The 24627-nt window shown below is 37.9% G+C and overlaps 1 protein-coding gene and 1 non-coding gene across 2 annotated transcripts; one reads left to right on the top strand and one right to left on the bottom strand.

Moving 5' to 3' along the window:
- Window positions 1–9116: 9116 nt before the first annotated feature.
- Trnaa-ugc (transfer RNA alanine (anticodon UGC)) lies at window positions 9117–9190 on the bottom strand. Its single transcript has one exon. It is a non-coding gene; the product is annotated as a tRNA-Ala (tRNA).
- Window positions 9191–10365: 1175 nt separating this feature from the next.
- Window positions 10366–11271, top strand: Tas2r16 (taste 2 receptor member 16). The gene has a single exon (XM_026388743.1). It carries the CDS (start codon window positions 10366–10368, stop codon window positions 11269–11271), a length of 906 nt encoding a protein of 301 aa, XP_026244528.1.
- Window positions 11272–24627: the final 13356 nt, after the last annotated feature.

Raw genomic sequence — 24627 nt, 5'->3', positions numbered from 1 at the left:
TACATATAAATTCCTCCTTCCTTTTTCCTAAGGCTAGAAGAGAGCTTGACTCATAATAGTGACCCACCTCCAGCTACCCACCTTCCTACAGTTACCACCCAGTTAGTCCATTCAAACTAGGATGGACGAATTAGGTTACAGCTCTCATAATCTAATCATTGATACTTAATAAATATTTTCTGAATAATTGAATGAACACATTTATAATTAGCATGGTTTTTATCTTTCTGGAGGAAACTCCTTCTCTTAGGAATTAAACTGTGGCCTTCTAAATTGTATTTGTTTCCTTTACATGTTTGTGCAGTTAGAATAATAGGTACACGATCCTCTTTGCTTCCAGTAAGGTTGTTTGTATGAGTCCTCTGTTTAAACCGAAAATTTAGTCTTTACATAACAACAAATTTTTTTTAAAAAAAGTTTTGTCTCTTGAACTTGCATTTTATAATTTTCTCATAATTATTTTCCTGGAAAAATGAATATAAGGAATTTCTAAACCTACTGACAAGCTTTCATCTAATGCACATTCCCTGGCCAAAGCATTGGAGTATTGCTTTTTACTGTCTTTAATTCATATAAAGATATTGTATCAAATTGGACACTCACCTCAAAATTATCAGCCTTAGAATTTTTTTAAAAAGAAGTGGCAACCATTTATCAGCTATGACTTGGTCAAAGGCAGTTTGCACCTTTGACTGTTATCCTACTGATATTCATTTTTTTTCCTTCTGAGAAGATATTAACACATTCCTCTTTTTTTTGTATTTAGGCATTAAGTTCAGAGTGTTGGGAGTGGCATGTGCTTTGTATCTTTATTCTTGAAAATTATTTCCAAGCTCCATTATTTCTGGGGATTAATTCCAGAATGACATTTGTATTAGTCAGCTTTTCATTGCTATGACCAAAATACATGATAAGAACAAGTTAGAGGAGGGAAAGTTTATTTGTGCTCACAGTTTCAGAGGTTCAGTTCATGCTGGATCCAAGATAAGGCAGAACATCATGGCAAAAGGTCCTGGAGGAAGAGTGCTGCTCCACTTATGATGGCTAGGAAGCAAAGAGAAAGATAAGGGGCCACAGGAAAGATGAATCCTTCCAGGGCATGCACGAAGAGACGTATATCCTCTAGTCACACCCCACCTTTCTAGAGTTCCCACCCAGTTGCTCCATTCAAACTAGGATGGACTGATTACATTTGTAGATCTTATAAGGTAATCATTCTATCTCTGAATGGTCCTGAATTAACACAGGTGCTTTTGGGGGAATTTCATATCCAAAGTGTAGCAACATTGTTTGCCTCTGCAAAAAGCACAGAGGCAGCTTCTGAACAGCTCTGCATGTTGGGATGGTGATGGTGGAGAGGTGTGGGGGGTCATAGGAGGCGTGGAAACTCTCTATTTCTCTTATTTCTTCCCTTTTCTTCATCTTCTTGTATATGCTTCTTGTCATTTTTATTCCTCCTTTTTCTTTTTTCCATACAAATCCTTCAGGTGGCACAGAGGTATGCAAGGCATCCATTACACTTCACACCCAGAGCTGAATAGTCATTTATCTGATAGCTGAGAAGATACAGAAGATAACCAAGTAGAGGTTCCTCACAACTCTTTTATAACACAGATACCTCTAATTCTCATTTACCACATATTATTAAGTAAGGTTTTATTCTAAAACCTCTCTCAAAACTATGTAGTCAATCTTCAAAACTGTCAAAATAAGAAGAAATTTTTTCATAGTGGGTCATCACCATATATTTTTTAAGCACTGACTTTTTTTTTTTTTTTTTTGCATGTTTGAGGGAGTCTCAGCCTGGGTCAAATGTGTGCCTTTCATTGGAGTCCACCAATCTATTTATAGCAGGAGCATCTTGAGCAATGGCTATGAGTAGCTTCAATGTGGAAGGAGTGGTGGTGCATCCCCAAAGGTACAAGGAACCAGAAATGATGGTTTACAAACTTTATCAAGCATCAAAATGATCAAGAAGGCTTGTTAAAATTCAGATTATTGGATCCTATCCCCAGACTTTCTGAATCATAAATTCTGGGATAGGGCCCAAAGTACTTTTTTAACCGTTTTCCAGGTGATATTAAACTGTCAATCCATAATACCCCTACTTTAGACATGACACAAGAGGAGTATGTCTAAGGGTAGGGATTGTGCCTGAACTCCTCCCAGCCTTATGGACTTTTTTTTAAATACCTTTATTTTATTTTATTCATATGTATTGCCGAGGATTGAATTCAGGGCCTCACAAGTGCTAGGCAAGCCCTCTATTGCTGAGCCACACCCCAGTCCCCTCATGGACTTTAAATGTGTCCTAGGGAGAGGGAAGCAATTAAACAAAGGATCTCTAATGTAATAGAGTGCATGTTTAGCTTTGATATTTTACCACTGGCTACAACGGGAAATGAAGAGTCTTTCTATGCCACCATATCACAGATCACCAAAAGTCCTGCACCTTGTGTGTCCAGAGGTTTCCAGGCATCAGCAATAGTGCCTGGTAAGAATGGTGAAAATACAGGTAGCTTCTAAGAAGTTATATATGTCACCTGAATACTGCTGTTTGGTTGTTGATGGTTGTGGTACTCTTTGACTACTTTTGATCATATGCTGAGGCCTTTGAGTAACTTCATTTTAGTATTAAATTCTGGTTCTTGTATTTTTATAATTGGCAATTTGCTAGTTGATTGGGTACAAGCTTCCAGGGTTTCATTAATGTGTGCATTCAATAAAGTGGTGACAAAACAAATTAGTGCTATGATGAATGAGATAAAGAGCCAGGAGAAAAATGCTTCCTTCAGGCCAAACAGGTTGGTCGCAGAATCAGAAGTAGGAGAGAGAATGCTTGAACCACCTTTCCTTCTAGCTACTAGTAGATATTCTTTTAAGAGGAAGACTCTTTGGGATTTGTTTCCACATGAAAAAGATCAGTTCTGACGCTTATTGAATGCTAGTAACTCAGGGAAGACAATATGTTTGGCTGATTGGGAAACGTCTGAATCCACTGTTTTGTTACTTGTTTTGCCCTTCCTTCCTTCCTTCCTTCCTTCCTTCCTTCCTTCCTTCCTTCCTTCCTTCCTTCCTTCCTTCCTTTCTTATCAATCTGGGTTTGCTTTTAAAAGGGTCAAAAGCACAAAAGTTCATGGGAGGCCTATGGGAGAAGGGGATTTATGAAGGGAAAGGCAGGTAAACAGCATGTGCTGTTCAGTCTGGGGTGAGGATGAAATAGTTTTTCCTATAGTCTTACAGGATAGATATGATCTTCTCCCACAGAACAAAAATATATACCAGGAAAAATGAGACTGAGTCAGACTGAAGAGCAGCTTGGCCTACTATATGTAGGAGCAGGTGAAGTTTAAGTTACCTCCAAAGATGAATTATCTCTGGATTTATATAACACAGGGGAGCTAAAAGAGATACAGGGAGTGCAAATTTTCATAAGACCATCAGAGAAGTCTTTAGTTAAAAGTCACGGCTCTATATTTGTATAATGTGTGGGCTCTAATGCTTATAGATAACAAAAACACACGTGGAGTGGTGAAAGATTTGAAATGATAGAAGCACAAAACACTAAACAATTCATTTGTAATCACAGCAATGCTGTAGCTTTGCCATCATAATCAATGCAACAGAATTTTGGGTGATAGCAAAAGAACCTGATGCATATGCACGAAATTGGAGATTAAGAAAGCTCCAGTAAAATTTTCATTTTTTTTTTTCACTGTGTGAATGGAAAATCACACAAAACCATAGGGACAAAACTGATTTAAAGAGGAGCATCTTCATAGTGTGGATGATATATATATATATATATATATATATATATATATATATATATATATATACACAAAATTTATAAAATACATATAAATTTTGTAGATTTTACATACATATATAATTTTCTCTGGAGAATTAGACATTCCTTTAAATCTTGCAGCTGCTAAAGATTTATAAAATTAAGAACTCATTTTATTCTATAGCTCATTTGCAAGGTAAAAATAAAATATTTTGTAGTTTTGTTATTCTCACTGCCTGTGGAAGTTATTTTGTCCATAGAAGTGACCTGAAGCAATGTAGTCACAAACAGAGCTGCCCTTTAGAATCAGTTGAGCCGATTTTTTAAATCCAAACTTCCAGCTGCACCGCAGACAAACCAAAATGTTAGAGATGAAACCGAGACCTCCGATGTTTTTAAACTCCCAGTTGACTCCTGAGTTCAGCTCCAGTGATTGCAGTTGTCTTATGTGACATTCATGTGTGTAACAAGTAGTTCCTAAATAGCCTGCCTATCTTTATGTAGCCTTTCTCTCTTCTGCCTGTTGACATTTTCCTACATATACACTCTTTATTTCCATAGTAACCAAGTATAGATACACATAAACTATAAATCAAATAATACTACAAGTTTGGATAGTTGGCTCTTGTAATTTGGGTATTTATATTGTTTTCCTATTGCTGCATTAATAAACCATTAACCTCAACTTAATAGCTTAAAACAACACACATGTATGAAACATGTGTTTCACACAAATGTATGAACTCTTAAGAGTTCACATCTGCAAAGTCCCTTTGTCACATAAAACAACATCCTCCCGGAGGAGTAGGATGTGGAAATTTTGAGGGACTATTATTTCACTACCAGAGTGTAAGTAAGCATGAGATGGGGTCGTGACTGAGCATGACTGAATTCAGATTGTTTCAACTTTGTCAGTCCCATAGTTCTAAGCGCTATTTGGCAATGCATACTGACAGCAGTGCTTGTCAGGGTGATGCTCCTCCCTCAATATCATATGTGATTCATAAGAATGAGACACTATTTCTCTCATTGACCTTCAATGCATCTGTTCAAATGAAATGGCCCAGGAAGCAAGTTTTCCCTAAAAAAGTGAGTGCTGATTTGGGCACACTTATATTTTGGCACTGTTGCCAATTTCAGTTGCTGGGATGATAAAGGAATATAATCACGTAAAATAGCAATGTATATTTCTCTGTTATGTTAGGATATTGATGTCATGACTTTCCAGGCCTTTGCACTCATAAAATGGTAATACACATAGTTTTCTAGTCTGTTCTCCTATACTCATTCATTCAACAGGCATTTTGCAGGTACCTTCTACCTGCTATATTGCTGTTCTTGCTGAATCAAGGGACCTACAAATCCACCATTTATGTAGCATTTAAAGAACTTTCAAACCACAAAATAGGCTTAATTGTCAATGTCACCAGTGAAAGAAAGCCATTACTGTTATCATCCACTAAGCTTAAGCAAATATTTTAATTGCTATATGAGTGATAAGGGTGAATTTTTCTGGGCTAAGAACTAATCAAGGGTCAAAAATCTCTTCAGGGTTTTTTTTTTTTTTCACTTTCATATATGTAAAATGAAAACATGGACTTAAATATGGGGGAAAGCCTCTCACTTTCCCTTACAGTTACAGTTTTCCATATTGGGCCTCATTTTTCCTAGTGTAGTCAGGTATGTTTCTGGGTGCCAGCCAGGTCAATACAAAATCTGAAGACAAAGGATTATGTAGCATTAGGAATATAAGGATAATTGAGAAGATGTGTGAAATTTCCAGCTTCAGTTTTCTTCTAAGACATTCTTCATTTCTGAATCAGTGTTTTTTCCCCCAGGAATCCTATGCCTACCCACAAGGACATAGCTTTTTTAGGAAAACAGGCAATTCATTCAGTCCCTCCTCCCAGGAGCTCCTGAAAGACCCTTCTGCCTAAAGGCAAAGACTACATATCCTGTGTCCTAGATTTCACTTAAGGTTTCAGTTATGGAGGCTGAGATAATGTGCTGCCTTTAGTCCCTCTACATCTGAACTGATGCTTCCTCTTAATTCTGTTCCTCTTGCTTGCATTTCTATCTTCTATTTTCTCTAGTTCTATCCCCCCATGAAAACTAGATTTTGGTAGTATGTGTGTGTGGCGGGGGATAAAGCTCATGTCTCTAGTGAAGGTAATATTTTCAAGTACAGTTTTGCTAGAAATTATTCTCCTTATGACTTACTTGAACTAGTATTAACCTTTGAAAAATCTATACCATAACAACTTGTGGAATTTTTTTTTCAAGCTCTAAAACAGGTTAACACATGTAAAAGAGAACTTTTTGCCCTGTGTTCAAGAGTTGCAAATATATGTTCTTTTATATATTCTAGACTTAGGATGGTTTGAGCTTCCCCACAAGGGCCACACCTGATTTTCTCTTCTTTTCAAGTCGGCTCCTGAGACTGTTTCTCAATTGCTCCTCTTACAAGAACCAGACACAGAGGTGCTTCATTTTACAGTTTGATGAGAAATTCAGATGCCCTTGCATTTGCCAGAGTTGGCATCTTTTCCCGAAAATTCCATAAGTTGAACCAAAAAAAAAAATCACATGAAAAAGTAATTGTTCTATCTCTTGCTGGCAAAACTTACTCTGACCTCTCTCTGCCCAAAATCCAGGGCTCCTCTAAGATCTCCTTTCTCCAAGGGCAGCTGTTTAATGTCCTTTTTCTTGTTCTGCGGTTTTAACTTGCTGGGAGCAACCAAACCATGGTGATGTCGTTTCCCCCCAGACTAGTTTGACTTCTTGTAAATTCTGGTGGGGAATACTCTCAGCAAGAGAAAAAAATACTACAGCATAAGACACTTTCTCCTCCTGTCCCCCATGCTCAACCTGTCCCCCATGCTCAACCTGTCCCCCATGCTCAATCCCAAAGTCTCTAAGTAGCTTAAACTGTTAGAGTATGTTTTGCTCACCAAAAAAAAAAAAAAAAAAAAGTATTTTAGAGGTAGTTTGGTCTAGTATTATTAAACATGCAACAATTTGAGACTCTGTATTCCTTGCATGTCTCCTCACTTCCTCGCAGGGTCACAGAAAGGCTGCCACGGCTCCCAACATCATACACACTACTGGATAACATGCAATACAGGATGAAAAGAGGAAAGGATTTCTCCTTGTGAAATTTATTTTCTGTGATTATCAGAGAGGAATATTTTTCACAGGCTTCTCTTCTGTTCCCAGTGCCCAGAATTGATCTTCATGCCCAAAACAAATATTCAAGAGAAGCATTAAACTAAGAATCTGGCATTTAAACCTCTTCGGTAAGAGGCATGTTCTGCCATTGGAGAACATGTAGTAAATTAACTTTTGCAAAAGCAAACAAATGTCTGTTGTATGCCACCATATGACTACATCACAGCTCATTACTCAACTTTTGTCCCTTTATGTAGTTTATACGCCTTTGGTCTTATGAACAATTCCGAAACAAATAGAATTATAAACTTCTCCTTTGTTGATATGTGTAACAGTGTAAAAGTCTTCCTATAATATACAATGTATACCTAAAAGTAATGACTGTGGAATATGATCTATTATTTTTTTGTTAAAATGACTATGCTGTTTATCAATGGAACTTTATTAATTTATATTCCCTCTAGCAGTGCATAAAGCCTTCTCTTTTCCTAATGTCTTCTTTTAGAATTGACATTCTCCACGTTTTATTTTGCTTTTGCATTGTGATGCACTGTTTGTGTTTTTCTGATTGCTAGTAAGGTTAACCATCTCTTTGTGAAATTATTGCTATTATTTCTTACACTTTGGATAATTTCTCTTGCTTTCGATGAAATGTGTGTGTGTGTGTGTGTGTGTGTGTGTGTGTGTGTAGAGAGAGAGAGAGAAAGAGAGAGAGAGGGAGAGAGAGAAAGAGAGACTCATATAATGATTAGTTCCAAGAACTAGTGTGTGTGTGTTTGGGTATGCATGTTTATATGTGTAATATTTGCTTACTAGTAGTGAAATACAGTTTTAGGTAAATATTCTTATCAAAATTTGCAAATAAAAAAATCACTAAACTTCCCTCAAGGGGAATAAAATATTAAAGCAGGTTAGCAATATGCCCAGGGAATCCGAGAAGGAGGAAAGGCAAAACTTCTAACAGTGACAATTATAATGCCTCTCAGGAGATACTGGCATTATTTTTCCAGTTGAACATTAAATTATCAAACAAACTGCTGGGATTTTGCTTAAGTCTGAAAAAGAGAACTGGAGGGGCTGGGGTTGTGACTCAGTGGTAGGGCACTTGCTGAGCATGTGTGAGGCACTGGGTTCAATTCTCAGCACCGCATATAAATAAATAAAATAAAGGTGCATCAACAAATTATGAATGTAATACACTCCTCTATTGTGATGTGTGTAAGAAATAATAAAAAAAATAAAACCCTCAGTTTGTTATTTTAAAGAAAGAAAGAAAAAGAACTGGAGAAATGACAGAATGGAGACAGCACACAGCCTGCCTTCCCATCCTTTTGGCAAAAATGCCTTGAGTTCCCACAGTTTCAGTCTGACTACAGATTGTATTTGGACACCTGTCACATGAACAGTGCCTGACCAAACACTGGTTCATGAGCAACCATGCCCAACCTGATAAGGGAAAGGACCAAGGATAGGAGCTAAAGGAGAGTGGAAGAGGGCAAGCCAGAGTTGGGGACATTGCAGGGCAGAGATCCCAAAGATCATTCTGGAGTATTAAGATGCATACACAATACCAAATCCAGTATTTGAACTCCTCCCCTATGAAACACCAGTCTGTGAACTCACTTTCTGTGTCTCACATTCAAACTCTACCAAAAGAGTATCTGGGTTAAATAGTTGGCCACTATCAAGTGCCCCTGCAAAGGAGAGTAGTGCCAGGCCATCTCTCCACCTACAGGCCACACTATGAGGGCTGCTTTCAGCAGAGACTTACTCTTAGTAAACTGTTATGGCCGATACCCAGCCCTGAGGGCTGTAGCATGCCTGGTGACCATGATTCAGACAGAGGCTTGGAGCATCACAATCATGCTAAGGTTACTCAGAATGAGACTGTGTAACTAAGAAGCAATGTGCTTGGTGTGCAGAGGACACAAGGCAGATGCTAATGCTGCCACTGCATTTGTACTAATCAACACTGAACATCTCATCTCTCCTTCCTTATTTCTGGATGCAACTCAACCAATTCATCTTTTAATCGCAGACTGTTTTGTCTATTTATTTATTTATTTAGTATTTTACTGAGAATGTAAAGCAGATGCTTTCTAATTTCAATTGATTCTCTGGAATAATTCTTTATCTATTATCTTTTTTATTTTAATTTTTGTGGTGCTGGGGATTGAACCCAGGGCCTTTTACATGCAAGGCAAACACTCTACCAACTGAGCTACATCCCCAGCCTTAACTATTGTCTTTTGTATCATGAGTTCAGGGGTCTTTTTGGCTTTAGGTTAAAAAATTCTAAGCTTCATGTTGGATTACTTCTGTTTTCTCTTTCTTGAATGATGAAATATCCACACAGACTTGGAGTATCATACATAGGGTCTATGACTTCACTCACCAACCAATAATTGTTGGAAGTAACCTCTCATTTCTGAAGATACTAATTACATATTTGGTGCCTGCCTGACATAGTTATCCATGACCAGGGAAAAGATATCCCTTCTCTAGCCTACTTCTATAGCTATTAAATAATGCTCACATATCTAGGAGTAATGTGCTTTACTCATGGCAAAAGTGCTCTCTTTCATCTAGGAGGAGTGACAAAAAGAACCCAGCCATGAAAGGAGGGGGAAGAAAGAGTGATGTTAGTGGGAGAAGAACCATTTCCAAAAATATAGCAAGCTTATGCTCAAGGCACTGGAATTGGCAGAAGAACAATAGCTAAGGATACTGCATTTTGATTGGAGGGAGTTCAAGAAAATGTGCAGTGATATCTCTGTGATTTGATTTCTCCGAGTTATGAAATTCAGCAGACAATTGCAAGATTGATCTGCACTGGATTCCAGCAATTTTGTGGGTGGAATCTCAGAGGAAAGACTTCATTATAATTTTTATTTACTGTTACAGTTGAGTAAGTTGGTAGATAGGGCTTCTGAAGTTAGCACTGGTACAGCATTCAGTAGAATGGAAGCATCATCCAGGCCATGAATGAACAGTGAAGTATTTCTCTTTCCTGTGGCTTAAATTGTAGGCTAAACTCATGAAGATACCATTTAAAGAATCTGGGGAAATCATCTAAGGGCACCACAGACAGATAAAGAGGAAATAAACAGCATGGTTATGAAATAGATATGCCTTCATGGAAATAATCAAATCATCTTAGGAACAGGAATCCACATTCAAAACACATTTCCCTGCCTCCAGATGTAGGAACAAATCAGCAAGCAAAGCATAAACAAATCCTGTAGGTAGGAAAATGACAAACTTAAAAATGATCTGGGGTGAATTTGCATCCAGAGGGATGTGTTTTTTTTTATACCAGGCAGTACTGGAGTGAAACCTGTTTTCTACCTAGAAATTCACACAAAGCTTTTGAGTCTTTGTCCAGAAAGATACTTCAAAAAAGAAGCATGGTACTCATCCAACTGACTATCTTCTTCATCGTCATCTATGTGCTTGAGTCCTTGACCATAATTGCACAAAGCAGCTTCATGGTTGCAGTACTGGGCAGAAAGTGGATGCAGGTCAAAAGATTGTCATCAGTGGAAATGATCCTCATCAGCCTGGGCATCTGCCATTTCTGTCTGCCGTGGGCATCAGTGTTGAACAATTTTGGCTCCTATTTTAACTATAATTACACATTTTGGAACATAGCAATCATCTGGGAGTTCACTAATATTCTTACATTCTGGTTAACCAGCTTGCTTGCTGCCTTCTACTGTGTCAAGATTTCTTCCTTCACCCATCCAATCTTCCTCTGGCTAAGGTGGAGAATTTTGAGATTGGTTCCCTGGTTGTTGCTGGGTACTCTGATACTTTCCTGTGTAGCAGTCATCCCTTCAGTTATTAGGAATCAAAAACAGATGCAATTAATCACCATGAAGCATTTACCCGGAAACAGCACTTGGACTGGGAGATTTCACCTGTTTGAGCAGTATTTTTTCAAAGTTCAAACAATGGGTGTGCTGCTTGTTCCCTTCCTCCTGTTCCTGGCCTCAACGGTCTTAGTTATGGCCTCACTGATCCGGCACAGGGAGCAGATGCAACAACATAACTCTGGCCACTGCAACTCCAGCATGCAAGCTCACCGTACTGCCCTGAAGTCTCTTGCTACATTCTTCATAGTATTCACCTCTTATTTTCTGATCTTAGTAATCCAATTTGCAAGTAAACTATTTGATAACGGATCTTTGTACTGGCTCTGGGAAACCATCATCTATGCTCTAATTTCTATTCATTCTACTTCACTGATGCTGAGCAGCCCTACATTGAAAAGGGTCCTAAAGAAGAAGTGCTGGGGCCCAGAGGCTACCTGAGAAGCCAGGTACTGACCTCAGGGAAAATGGGAGTTTGCCTTGATCCAGTCAATATTGGTAGCCCACATTGCTCTTGATAATCTCCTGTGTGATTGCAGTCCACCATGAATGTAAGCCTTTCTCTCATTCTCTGTCATCCCCAGCCATTTGTCTCTAAATAACCAATTCTTTCTCTGTTCTGTTCCACTCCTTTCTTTTTCCTTCCACAATCCCCAGGTTGATCCCAACTTCCTCATGATTTCTCCATATCTTCTTAGTCTATGTCATCTCTGGAATCTTAAACCCAGTAAATTCTATGCATGCCAGTCCCAACCATGTTGTACACCCATCATTTTATCCTTCTCATAATTGCCGATTTCTTCACAAACTAACAGGAATATTTTCATCCCAAGAATATATTTCCCATACCCTGAATGCTTCCCAAATAAGCCTTTAATTCATTTTCTAATTTCAGTCAAGGAAAAGTCTAGCCATTGCCCTTGTGCACCTGCTCTGTCTCTTCTCTCTTCTCTCTTCTCTCTCTCCCCTCCCTCTCCTTTCCCTCTCCCTCTCGCCTTCTCTGTTTCTGAACCTTTATCCACTAATACAAATCACCTTCCTTATCTGCTCTTCTTCCAAATGCTGTGCCTTCAATCCTTTAAAACTTTCAGTCAAAATTTAATTCATTTCATTTGTCAAGACATTCATTTCACTGTTCCCCAGAACTGCAGGCTACTTAGCCAATCTAGCTCATCCTTAATACATCAATAAAAGTTGATGATTTAATTTTGTCAATAACGTGGTTTTGCATTGGCTTGATTCTTGTCTCTCCATCATACTATAAGTAGGAATAAACTTTTTGGAAAGATTCCCATATTGAAACATAACTTTATTATTTAACACACATAACCCATATGTCTGGGAACCACTCTTGCTTCTCTTACTTCTGATGTTGGCTTAGATATTCTATACTCTTTTATTCTGTGCTACATAACAGTCCAATGTCCTCCCCAAATGGAAAAAAAAAAAGAATTACACAGTAATCCATTATACAATACTTATAAGAAATTACTGTTGTTTAAAAGTCATTTCTACCTCCATGACCCAACAGGTTTCTCTGATACTCCTTTCCTCTGCAGGGTCTAATCTAACCTCCCCATCTCATTTTCTACATCATTTCTCTGCTTTTCTCCCTCACCCACAAACAATGAAGTATCTTGGTCATGCTCAACCCCCAGCCTTTGAATCTCAACTTCTATCTACTCCAGGCACTCATCAAGGTATTTTTCCTAAGACAATTATATTTCTTACAACATTCTGGTGCTAGGGATGGAGAATATAAAATTTCCACGTTTAATGCAGGTGGAATATGAGTAATGAATTGAACTTCTTGCTCTACTGTTAGAAGACTAAAGAAACACCTCTACAGAGCAAATCATCCTTCAAGAAAAAGAAAGCAAGTATCTCAAGTTTGACTGTGAAAGAAAGGTCCCTGAAAAGGGAATTCTGATTCAACTTTGGGTTTATCACTCTGATTTCTCTCTATACTAAGCTCATATGAAAATGTGAGTATGATTTAAAAAAAAAACTGAAAGACCACATTCACCCAAGACTTTTGTGCCATTTAGCATCTCTCCACAGCATTCCTGCACAGCATGGCAAGTAAGCATACTGCCCCACTTGTATCAGCAGTCTACACACCCCTGGCATCACCTGGGCTTCAGTGGTTCAACTGCAGCCAAAGGTGAGATGGAGACTGGTGGATGCTGTGATGTTTGGGGAGTAAACTCATAACTACCTGAAGTGAGACTGAGTGGAAAATATCAGGGGAGGTAGTTATTGACATTATAATAGCTGACCAGGGACTCCCAGAAATGCGTTAGGCACTGATAGAGGTGGGTTCCAAGGACTCAGAATCCTGTTGGAATGGGTAGGGCAATAACCATTGAAATGTGTCATTTGTACCATGTCCAGAGAATTCTTGAATCCTCTCAAATCTCAGCAGGAAAAAATAGAAACTGTTATTTCCATATGTATATAAATAGAGAACAGGCAAGAAAAGAATACCTTCCCCCACCTGACCCCACTCCCTTCACACACCCAGATACTATTCCAGAAGCTGTTACATACTTTTCATACTCTCGCTATCTTCTTTTGAATAAAGTGTAATGGAAAACTTACCCTTGACATGCATGAGATGGGGGCATTAGAAGCAATCAAAGGGATCCAGAAATCAGAGAAAAATAGAATAGAAACAAATAAAAGCTACCCTACATATCTGTGGTACCCACTGGTTCATGAAGAGACTTTACGTACATTATTTCATTTTAAACTAAAGACAGGTCAAGGTTACTCAATCCAACCTAACTGAAAAACAGACCTAAGAAGATCAAATGATTTACCTAAATTCATACTGCTGATGAGCACCAAACCAAAAGCCAGCAGAAAAGAAAGGAGACCAAGAGATAAACTTTAAAGGAGCAGAGTTTTAATTTGGAAAAACAAAAGTTGGAATATAAAAAGAAGATACATTAGAAAGAATAATTGAGAAGTTGTGACTAAAAACAAGGAAATTTTTGGATCTTAAGAGAGATCTTAAGTTAGATACATGATAAAGGCACTAAGAGGCTAATGCACCTGTATTGTCCAACTTATAAATATTCTTCCCTATATAGTGTTCATTATTCACATACAGTGTGCTGAATGATAACTCACAACAAATGGAGAGAAGATTTAAAAAGTTATGTTTCTGGATTTGGGGAACAAATAAATAGAAGCCCAGGGGTAGTAGCAGTGAATTTAAGAGGAACACATTGAGTGCAGCAGCCTGGTACCTGAATGTGTATACCAATTCACACCAGATCATTAGCAACTGGAAAGTAAATACTCTACCTTTCACACAATGCCCAAGATCCTAATGAATGCCCGTGACACCGAGGAGACTGGCACCACCTGTGAATTCCTAATAGTGCCTGGAATACAGTTTTTTTTCCCAATTAGACACAATACAGATTTTATTCAATGCTTGATATTCTCTCTTCCCCACCCCTGTTCCTACTATGCAACAAACATGAGGTCAAAAACGTCAACTGTACCTTTTTGCATCTTTCTGAGCCTAGTATTCAAGATTTTTTAAGGCCTGCCTCTGAATGATTCTCCAAGTATTTATATGAAATTTCCTCACTACTTCCTGAATGCCCATGCATAAGATACAAGCATTTGCATAGGAGGTATTCAGGCCTGGGAAAAATGCCCCTCATATTTGCTAGTGTCATTTGCCTTTCTTTTTTTCTGTATTCCCTTGTTAAGGACTTTGCCTTAGTATCCTCCTTCTAAGACCTAGCGCCCGTCCAGCTGCATGCACAGATGCTAAACTTGCCATGGACTTTTGCTCCCCAAAGTTGCTCCCCTTTCTGTTACATCTGCTGCCTCCTTTTGCTTACTTGGCACCAAATATAAACGCTCCCTCATTATTAAGCTTCTCCTTCTTTTACCTCTGCCTTTTTTTAATATTTATTTTTTAGGGTTTTTTTTTAGGTGGACACAATATCTTTATTTTACATATATGTGGTACTGAGAATCGAACTCAGTGCTAGTGGTAGCGTGCTAGGTGAGTGCGCTACCACTTGAGCCACATCCCCAGCCCCACCTCTGCCTTATAATACAGTTTTCTAGACACAAAAAGTTCAATTACTGTTCAGTGATGACAATGGAATGATGAATCACAATTCTGAAATCTGGAGTTTGAGATTACCAAAGGTTTTATTTATCCCATAAAGGTTTACTCTTGCCCTAATGTGTACTACCTAGAACATCACGGCAGCTTGGACAATATGTGCTCCTTCTGAGAAATAAGGGCTTCCAATGACAGTTATATTATCCATGGTCAGTCCACTGAGATCAGTTCTTCTGATTTTGAGAAGACCTGGGTACAAAGAGGCAATGGGAGTTCCATAGTGGGCCAGAGCTGAGAGGCATTTACAGATGAATGCCTCTCATTTACCAAGGAGTAATGATGTGAAGAAATCTCTCCAAGGTTCTAAAGTACAGGAAACAATCTGTGTTTGGATCCCTTCCCTGACAGAAGGCACAGATGCCATCGTACAATCACACCAAATAAGATGTTAGACTTTTTACTTTTAGTATCTCCTGCCCTCTTCAAATTGTGATCCCATAAAGAAGGAGAAGAGGAGGATATGGTGGGGAAGTGAAATAATTTCCTTCTCTCCTTGTTCTCAGTCTCTATATCAGGTCAAAGACAGGAAAAAAGAAGTTTTTAATTGGATTTGAGATTAACGTTTTGATTAAAGTCTTTAAATATGAAAAGGAGGACTTTCTTAGAAAGCCATGGGATCTATAATACCATGAAGGGTTGAGAAAGGATGGTCTTAGGAAAAATAATATTTTAAAGGCAGAGGCTGGAGGGGAAAAAAAATGGTTTCTTCTAAACCCGGTCTGTTCAATAAATTTATTACAAGAGACATAAAAGTCAGTAAGATGTGAAAGGCCTTTATGTTTTCTCTGAGATTGCTTGTCAGGTATTGTGTATTACATAAGTAGTTATAACAGAATCCCAAGATAATTTCCTTTTTTCATAAGGAGTTTGTTATGGTTTGCATACAATGTATGTTCCCTAGAGCTTCTGTTAATGCAGGAATCTCCAGAGGTGAAATGATTAAATTATGAAAGCTGTAACCTAAGCAGTTCATTCTAGTTTGAATAGACTGGGTGGTAACTGTAGGCAGATGGGACATAGTTGGAGGAGGTGGGTCAAGGGGCATGCCATGGAAAGCTATATTTTTCCTGCGACCCATTCCCCTTCTCTCTCTGCTTCCTGATTCCACTGTGAGTTAAGCAGCTCTCCTTTGCTTAGCCCTTTCCCCATGATGTGCTGGCTCATCTTGGATCCAAAGCAATGGAGTCAGCCGTCTATGGACTGAGACCTCTGAAACCCTGAACTGCAAATAGACTTCCCTTTCTCTAAATTCTTCTTGTCAGGAATTTTGGTCACCGTCATGAAAAAGCTGACTAAAACTGATCTAAACCAAAAGCCAAGGGAAAGGCTTACCTCAGATGACCTTTAGTTTTTCCATAGTGGCCATCATAACTCCTCCACCTGAATTGTGATTGTGCAACAGGAAATCTTGGGTGTGAACATGAAAATTCTCCATGCTATGGGGCTGGGGTTGTGGCTCAGTGGTAGAGTGCTTGCCTAGCATGAAGAAAGCACTGGGTTCAATCCTCAGCACCACATAAATGTAAAATAAAGATATTGTGTACACCTAAAACTAAAAACTAAATATTTTTTTTTTAAAAACCTCTCTATGTTAGAGGAAAGCCCTTCACTTAGGGTTCCATTCTCCTTCCATTCTGGTATTTGTTTTTAGACTTTATTAATGATGTTTTTTTTTCTTATTGCTCTTGTATTTCTATTACAAATTATGGAAAGTTGTTTTCAAAATTGGTCCTATTGATTTTAAAAGAGACAACAAAAGAGAAAAAGAGAGAGGAAAAAGTCTACAAAGGACAACAGTATGCATAACATTGTAGCAATAAAACATTTGCAATGTAACTGCAATTGTAAACCAATCTTTAAAATTCATTAAGATTTACTTTTGTTCCAGAAATGCAAATTAAAGGAAAGAATTGGGGCAATACATGTAACTATCCATTTGCCATGTTCTCGTACTCCTAAAACAACATCCCTTTGAGATGATTTCTTCTGTTTTAATAAAATGTATCTTAAGTGTAATTTGACTTCATGCTAGTTTTGATGACAAAGCAATACTTGGATTAAACATAATTTCAATGCTAAGTTTCTTCAAATTTTTTAGGACAAAATTCATATAAAATGATAGGCTACATTATTTATTCTGAATTTTTTCTTTAAGTTTCAATCTAAATGCTTGATTTTTAAATAAATAAATGAACTTTTATTTTTGAAATATGCTGGATGTAAATCACTGACACACAGACAAAGTGCACTCAAAATGGCTGAGAATAATCATTCATATTTGCAGGGGAAAGTAGTTCTTCAAATTTAAGTTTAAAATTAGAGCAAAGATAAATTTCACAAGTTTCTTTCTTCAGCCCTAAAGATAGACTGTGTAGGTAGCTATTTCTTGAGGATATTGGCAGATGGGGGATGTCAGTACTTGAGGGTTTGAATGAAGCTGACTCCAAGAACTTGGAAATAAGATTGTCTTCTGAAGCGTAAATCAAAAAATCAAATTCCCTCCCTACTTTTGCTCTAAATGAAACAATCTAAGAATTAACCAGAAAGTGGGTGACTAGAAAAGGTAATCAAACTGAATTTCAGGATCTGAGCCAAGGAGAATCCAAATTGTAATATATCACATAGAAAAAGACGTAAGACAGGACTCAAAAAGGAAAACTTTCACAACAAAGAGATAATAAATTTGAACTTCCTTATATTCATCCAAGTTAGAAGGCTGTTTGGTCAATTGACTTTGAAGCTTCTAGTCCTATTGACATGTCCTCCAAGCTGTTACCAAAATGATATGCCACCCAGTTGCATGAAGTCTTTCAGCCTTTATGTTTACTTGCTCATCTGATCATGAGTTGATTATTCATGCCTCTGGAAAAATTTCTATGTCCTAAAATATGGGTACAGGAAAGTGCAAGGTGCCTGTCAAAACATATACATAAAGATGGCAAAGCAAAACTTTCAAGGCCCAGGTCCCAGATATTGGAACTGATTACTAAAACCCCACACAGTCTGTCCTACCACCTTTGCTACCACCCCGAAAGCATCCTATGAAAAACAGAAAAGCAACACCACAAAGCTACATTCATTCTGTATCTCTATCCTTATCATGTTTTGATCCATGATATATATTGACATATCAGTGTCTAGGAAGTTCATTTCTACCATTTGCATCCTCAGACCCAGTTTTCTTGACCCAGACTTGAAATCCTGTAACTCACATTTCAGTAGAAACTACCCTAACATTGGAATCATGTAATAAATCCATACCATCCTCAGGCTCATTTTTTCTCAGCTTCAGTTTCAGGGGTATAAGTGCTATTTCTCAAGATGATCACCATGGAGAACTTGATGGGAAGGGGTTTTCAGGCCCATGAAACTCAGGAGTAGAACCTAGAATGTGGTCACTTCATTGAGATATTATTTTGAAAATAATTCTACCAATAATTAGAATTATTACTGTCACCGTTTAGGTCACCATTCTTAGTTGTAGGCAATGAAATCCAGTCTAGTTGGTTGGAGGACAGAAGGCTTACAAGTTTCTAGAAAGCATATAACATTTCAGGGAATACTAGAAAACTAGGCAGAAGAAAGCCAACCAGAAGGAATGCCTAACCACACCACAGGGTTGCTCCCTCAACACCACCTGCCACTTGAATTCCTTGACCTTAGGGAACAATCAACAGAATTGGCATCACAGCTGCCTCAGGACCATCAAATGCCTCTGTCTCGAAATCAAATATCCCTTACACAGCCAGCATCCCACACTGATCAACTCCTCTTCTGTGACTCCAGAGGTACCTCTAGTTGGCCAACACAGGATCACACCTGCAGACTTAGCTGCTCAGGGCTTCTCTATGTGTCTGGAGAAGGTCATGATTCACTTTCCCGCTTCCACTAGAGGCTTAGAGGAATGAATGGGAAAAAGAGCAATCTCTCCCAACTTTCTTACACAAATACAGAGAATCTATACCCGACAGATTCTACTGTACCTCGTGTGTCTATCACCATTGGTCAATAATTTTAAAAAATGGGTATCACAAAAAAAGTTATTTTTTAACCAAAAATAGATATGAAAATAAATCATGAAAATGCACAAATAATTAATAATCCTTCCAAAATCTAAAAGAAACAAGAATATTTACCATGGCATTTTTAAAATTCAAGGATCCTGAACCATACTAATTTCGGCTGTAAGACCCTAGTAAGCTTGACAGTACAGGCTGTACTACAACCCTGTCATGCTGTTGGAATTGTATTTCAATGGAGGGAAAAAATTAAATATAATGGTGAAGAAGAGACTACTAACTACAGTTGATGGACCTCATTTCCTTCCTTGATCTACTTTACCAAATAAATGCATTTATTTCCTGGCTATAGTCAGTGTTTCCTGCGAACAGCTCACAGGTGCCCCTTTCTTTAGAGTTCTGCCAGCAGGAATAGCCACAACTGGGAGATTATTCCAAGCCTACAGTACTGCAGTCTGCAGCTAATGTCTAGATGATATGGGTGCATATAAAAGTCCAACCCCTTTGAGACAGACTAACACTATAGTGCAATTTATGCTCAGAATACTCCCTGATTTCACTCTGAGACTGTTCTCCTGTCAAGACACTTTCTTGTCTAGCTTTTTGTCCCCTTGCCCCATCCAGCATCCCTCTCTCATTTCCTCCAGAGAACATCTCCACAATACATCACTTGAGCAAGAATCTCCTCATGTTTGTTTCAAGAGAATATGGACTAAGAAACTAGCTAATTTCAACAGTGCCATAGTATAAAACAGTGAAGAAAAAAATTACATAGGTATTCCCCTGTTTTAAAGATGGAACTTAGCTCTTCACCTTTTCATTATGGAAGTACCTTGTGACTTTATTCCAGAAAGCTAAATGTGAAAAGGGAGGAAAAAAAATGCTTTTCAGTGGAGAATCCTGGCAAATATTACATGGGCAAGTGATCAAGTGTTTTAGTCACCTTTTTTGTTGTTGTGACCAAAAGACCTGACAAGAACAATTTTATAGGTGGAAAAATGTATTTGATGCTAAAGGTTTCAGAGGTCGAAGGACATAGATGGCTGACTCCATCTGTGCCCAAGGTGAAGCAGAGCATCCTGGCAGAAGAAAGCCTCTCAGGATATGACACCAGGAAGCAGAGAAAGACAGCTGGGCTCAAGGACAAAGTATAAACCCCCAAAGCACTCTCCCAATGACCCACCTCCTCCAGCCACAACCTACCTGACTACAGCTACCACCCAGTTAATTCATTTAAGTGCATTAATGCACTGATTAGGCTTAGGCTCTCAGAACCCAATCATTTCCTCTCTAATCTTTCTTGCTTTGTCTCACACATGAGCTTTTGGGGGACACCTCATATCTAAACCACAACATCAAGATTAACCTCATCTGGGATGCCAGGCTCTGTTCCCTATTTTGCTGTATTCCTGTGAGCCTCCAGTGGAGATTGCGAAGTGAATCATGACATTTTCTAGGCATAGAGCTGCCTGAGCAGCTACGTCTGTAGGTGGTGATCCAGGGTCAAACAAACAGAGGTACCCCTGTAGTCACAGATGGAGGAGGTGAACAATGTGGGATGCTGGCTGTGTAAGAGATATTTAATTTTGAAATAGAGGCATTTGACACTCCTGGGGCAGTTGGGATGCAACTTCTTGTGCAACTTTTCCCTCCTTAATTTGAAAGAATTTATTCTAATCCAAACATAATAAGATGACACTTTACTTCTGCCATCTTCCTTCCCAAAACACAGTCTAGCCATGAAAAAAAAAAAAGTAAGACAAACTAAAATTTGAGGGATACACTACAAAACATCTGACTACTACTTCTCAAAACTGTCCTATGTAAGAGAAAATATGAGAAGACATCACAGTCCAGGGGAGCATAAAAAGTATGCTGACCAAATGTAATGTGACACGTTGGAGAGGATCCCAGAACAGAAAAGGGATCCTAGGGAAAAATTAGTGACATCTGAATAAATATCAGAGGGTAATAGTATCATAGCAATGTTGCATCCTTAGTTGTAGCAAATCTAACATATATACTATAGTAGCCTAATTAAAGTAGGGGGAAATAAACATTAGTAACTTTTGGTGTTATCTTTGCAATTCTTCCATAAATCCAAAACTATTCTAAAATGAAAGCTTATTTTAAACATGCCCTAATACTTCCAATATATGGGGATTTTTTTTTTTGTCTATTGTAAGTTTTCTTTTTTGTGTCTGAAGTAAGAAACTGGTTGAATGCCAGGCATTTTAAGTAGAATAGCAGAGGCTGAGATCAACAATATTTCTGCCTAAAGACAGTCATGCCATTCCTCTGTCAGGGTGTAAGTGGTAGCTGGCTCCTCTTCTCCCCTTGCTCTAACGTAGGTTATCAATTTCATGCAATTCTTCACTCCTTGTAGGAGTTTGATCATTTCTGGTTTCAGACTTCTTGGTTGCTGTATGTTCTTAGCCCTCTGATGAGTTCAAGAAAAGGTATGATTCTTGTCATCTATTATCCAGCTCTTTCTTGTGGAGAGGGAGCATTTTTTTTCCAGTTTTCTACATCCTAGGAGCAAACAGCACCCCCAAGGGATCCCCACCCTCTTAACGCTGTATATACAACCATTTGAAATACATGTGGGAGAAGGAAAAATAGAGAAAAGTGATTAGAATAATACATTTAGAACAAAAAATTCTGAATGTTTGAAAACTCACAGAATCTTAATGTTGAAGGGTTAAAATTTAATATTTAATATTCCCTCCAGGAGGAGATGGTTTCTAGTTAAAAATCAGTATGTCTCTGCATATCCCCACCAATCAAGGAATGTCTTTTGTACTTTTACCTTTTAACGTTTTTTTTTTTACTCTTATTTTTTGCTGAAATCATGGAAGACTTAGAAATATGTTTTTCTTTGAACAAATAAAAATTATACTCTGATGTTCAGAATGCTTTCAAATAACACATTGATTTCCTGATCCTGGTTGAAAACACCATATGGAGCTGGGCATGGTGGTACAAACCAGTAATCCCAGCAACTGGGAGGCTGAAGCAGGAGGATTACAAGTTCAAAGCCAGCCTCAGCAACTTAGAGAGGCCCTAAGCAACTCAGTGAGTTTCTATCTCAAAATAAAAAATAAAAAGGTCTGAGGATGTGGCTCAGCAGTTAAGTGCCTCTGGGTTCACCAAAACAAAAACCACCATATGGAATCTTCTTCCTCCTTAGTTTTAAGGTATTCATTCTACCCCAAACATCCATGAAACTTTTTTTTTTTTTGCTTTGTATATGTGCTGATAGAAGTTTATTATACATAAAATTCTTTATAGAATTTACAGATTCTTAGAGATATTGCATAGTAGTCACAAAGAAGGAAATGAATAAATGCAAAGAGTGGACGAGGTTAGACCTAAATGTTTTTTGCAAGGTTAAAAGATGGGTATTATAAAGCAGAACTGGCCCCTATAGGGACTCAGGGCACCTAAGACAAATGTGTCAAGCAGCAAACAGCCAAAGAACTGATGTGATGGCAAAGATTCAAGCCAAACATTTCTATTTCCTTACCAGAGGCAAAAATCTTTGTGAACAAGAAATAAGGAGCATCTACAAAATTATGCCGGAAGAGCACAGCACACCTGGCTTTTCTGTAATTCTTAAATGCCAGACTAAAAGCCTACCATTATTATCATTGCTAGTAAGATCCAACCTTGTAATAGTGTTCCCTAGATATCCTTTAACACAAGAATCATCTGACTTTTTATTAAAAATGTAGATTCCTGGGATCTGTTCCAGCCCAGCAAATCAGAATATCCAGGAGAATTTTCTTAGAATGCACAGTTTTATTGTTTTGTTCTGTTTTGCAGTGCTGGGTATTGAACCTAGGGCCTCCTCTTTTCTAGAGAAGCACTCCACAACTGAGCAATACTCACAGCCCAGAATGCATTTTTAAGCAAGGTCTATGGGTTTCTCAGCCCGTGGGAAAGCCTTAGAACTGTCTTTTCACAATTTCTTGGCCTATGAAGCATTTTCATTTTACTAGCTAATCATTTGTGATGATCAAGTCATGATAATCCTGAGGATTAACACTAAAAATATTAAATATCGAGAGCTACTTTTGTTTGTGTTAAACTGTAATTGCCTTTCTGTGGTATAAACAGAAGACACTCAACACTGAATTCATCTTACAGTAAGCAAATTTTAGTAAATTTGGCCCCTATAGGGACTCAGGGCACCTAAGTGAAATGTGCCAAGCAGCAAACAGCCAAAGAACTGAAGTGATGGCAAAGATTCAATGTTAATTTAGCAATTAAATTAAAATTGCTAAATTTTAGCAAACTAAGCAAGTATTTAATTTGGGTAGAATAGTTTCCCTTAGAAAATTATTCCAGGACAAGGGATATCTTTCAGAAATTAGTTTAGTGCCTAGAAAATTATATGAGCAGGGACAATCAAAAATATATCCTTGAGCACATGACTGAGGCATAGTGGAATCATTGCTCCAAACCTCTTGAGATATGGTTCAAACTGAATCTAATTTGAGAACCTCTTTGTGAAATTTTCAGGGCTATACTTCAGTGGAAATATATTTGTCTTAGATAAAATGAAGAGTTTTTAGTGAGAACTTTGTATTTTATGGGAAAGACAAAAGGCACTTTTGATTTTAATTGGGGAGAAAGGAATGAAATACTGCATAGAGCTTTTTAAATTTGCTTACAAACTACCTCTTGAGCCTTTATCAATGGCTTTTACATAGTGTTTCTCAATGTGTAACTCAAGATTACCTAAGTCAGGATTCTTGAAGTATTCAAAACGATAATTTCTTAGCCTCTTACTAAAATTAATATTTCAAGGGTGCCACCCAGATAGCTGTATTTTTACAAGTATTCCATGTTCATATGAACATTGAATTTGGAAAATGGCATCGTAAAGCAGGAATTAGTGAACTTCTTCTGGAAAAAGCCAAATAAAAATTACTGTACTCTTTCTGAATCACACAGTCTGTCACAACTAGTGGAATCTACTGCTGTGACACAAAAGCAGTCGTTGGCAACACAAAAACTCATAAAAATGGCTGTGGTCTACTAAAACTTCACAAAATAAAGTGAGCAAGGAGATTTGGCTTAGTAACCACAGATTTTTAACCCTTACCAGAAAGCATGAATCTTGTTTGGCTCTTTCTCACACCAAGTCTAATAAAAAGGAAACAAGGACAGATACAGACCAGTTGCTGAAGCGTTGGGGAGTGACAGTCTCCTCCTCTTCCTTTCTTAATACTCAGAATAAATTCCATCTCTGGTATGGTTATTTCGTGGAAGAGATCTTGATCATGGATACAACCAGCTATAATTTAATTCTCTTTCTAATCAAAAAACAATCATTATCAGCATTTGTATCAATATATTCCTTGTCTCCCAAGCAGCAAATAACAAAAGGAGACAACGGGACTTGATATAAACTACAATTTCCCCCTCAACAAAGAAGTCTGTAATGTAAGTAAAGGTCAAAAGAGTAACAAGCAATTAAAGTTTTTCCTGTTTATTTTGCTGAAGGGAGGAAAAAATTTTTTCAAATATCCATTTGTTTAGAAGACTGACTAAAACTACTACTTCCATGCTATTAAACTATTCGAGAACATTGACAAGTTGACATTGAGCCTCCCC

Source organism: Urocitellus parryii, chromosome 3 (assembly GCF_045843805.1).
Source record: "Urocitellus parryii isolate mUroPar1 chromosome 3, mUroPar1.hap1, whole genome shotgun sequence".
NCBI classification, from domain to species: domain Eukaryota; kingdom Metazoa; phylum Chordata; class Mammalia; order Rodentia; family Sciuridae; genus Urocitellus; species Urocitellus parryii.
This window is presented reverse-complemented; position numbering and strand designations above follow the sequence as displayed.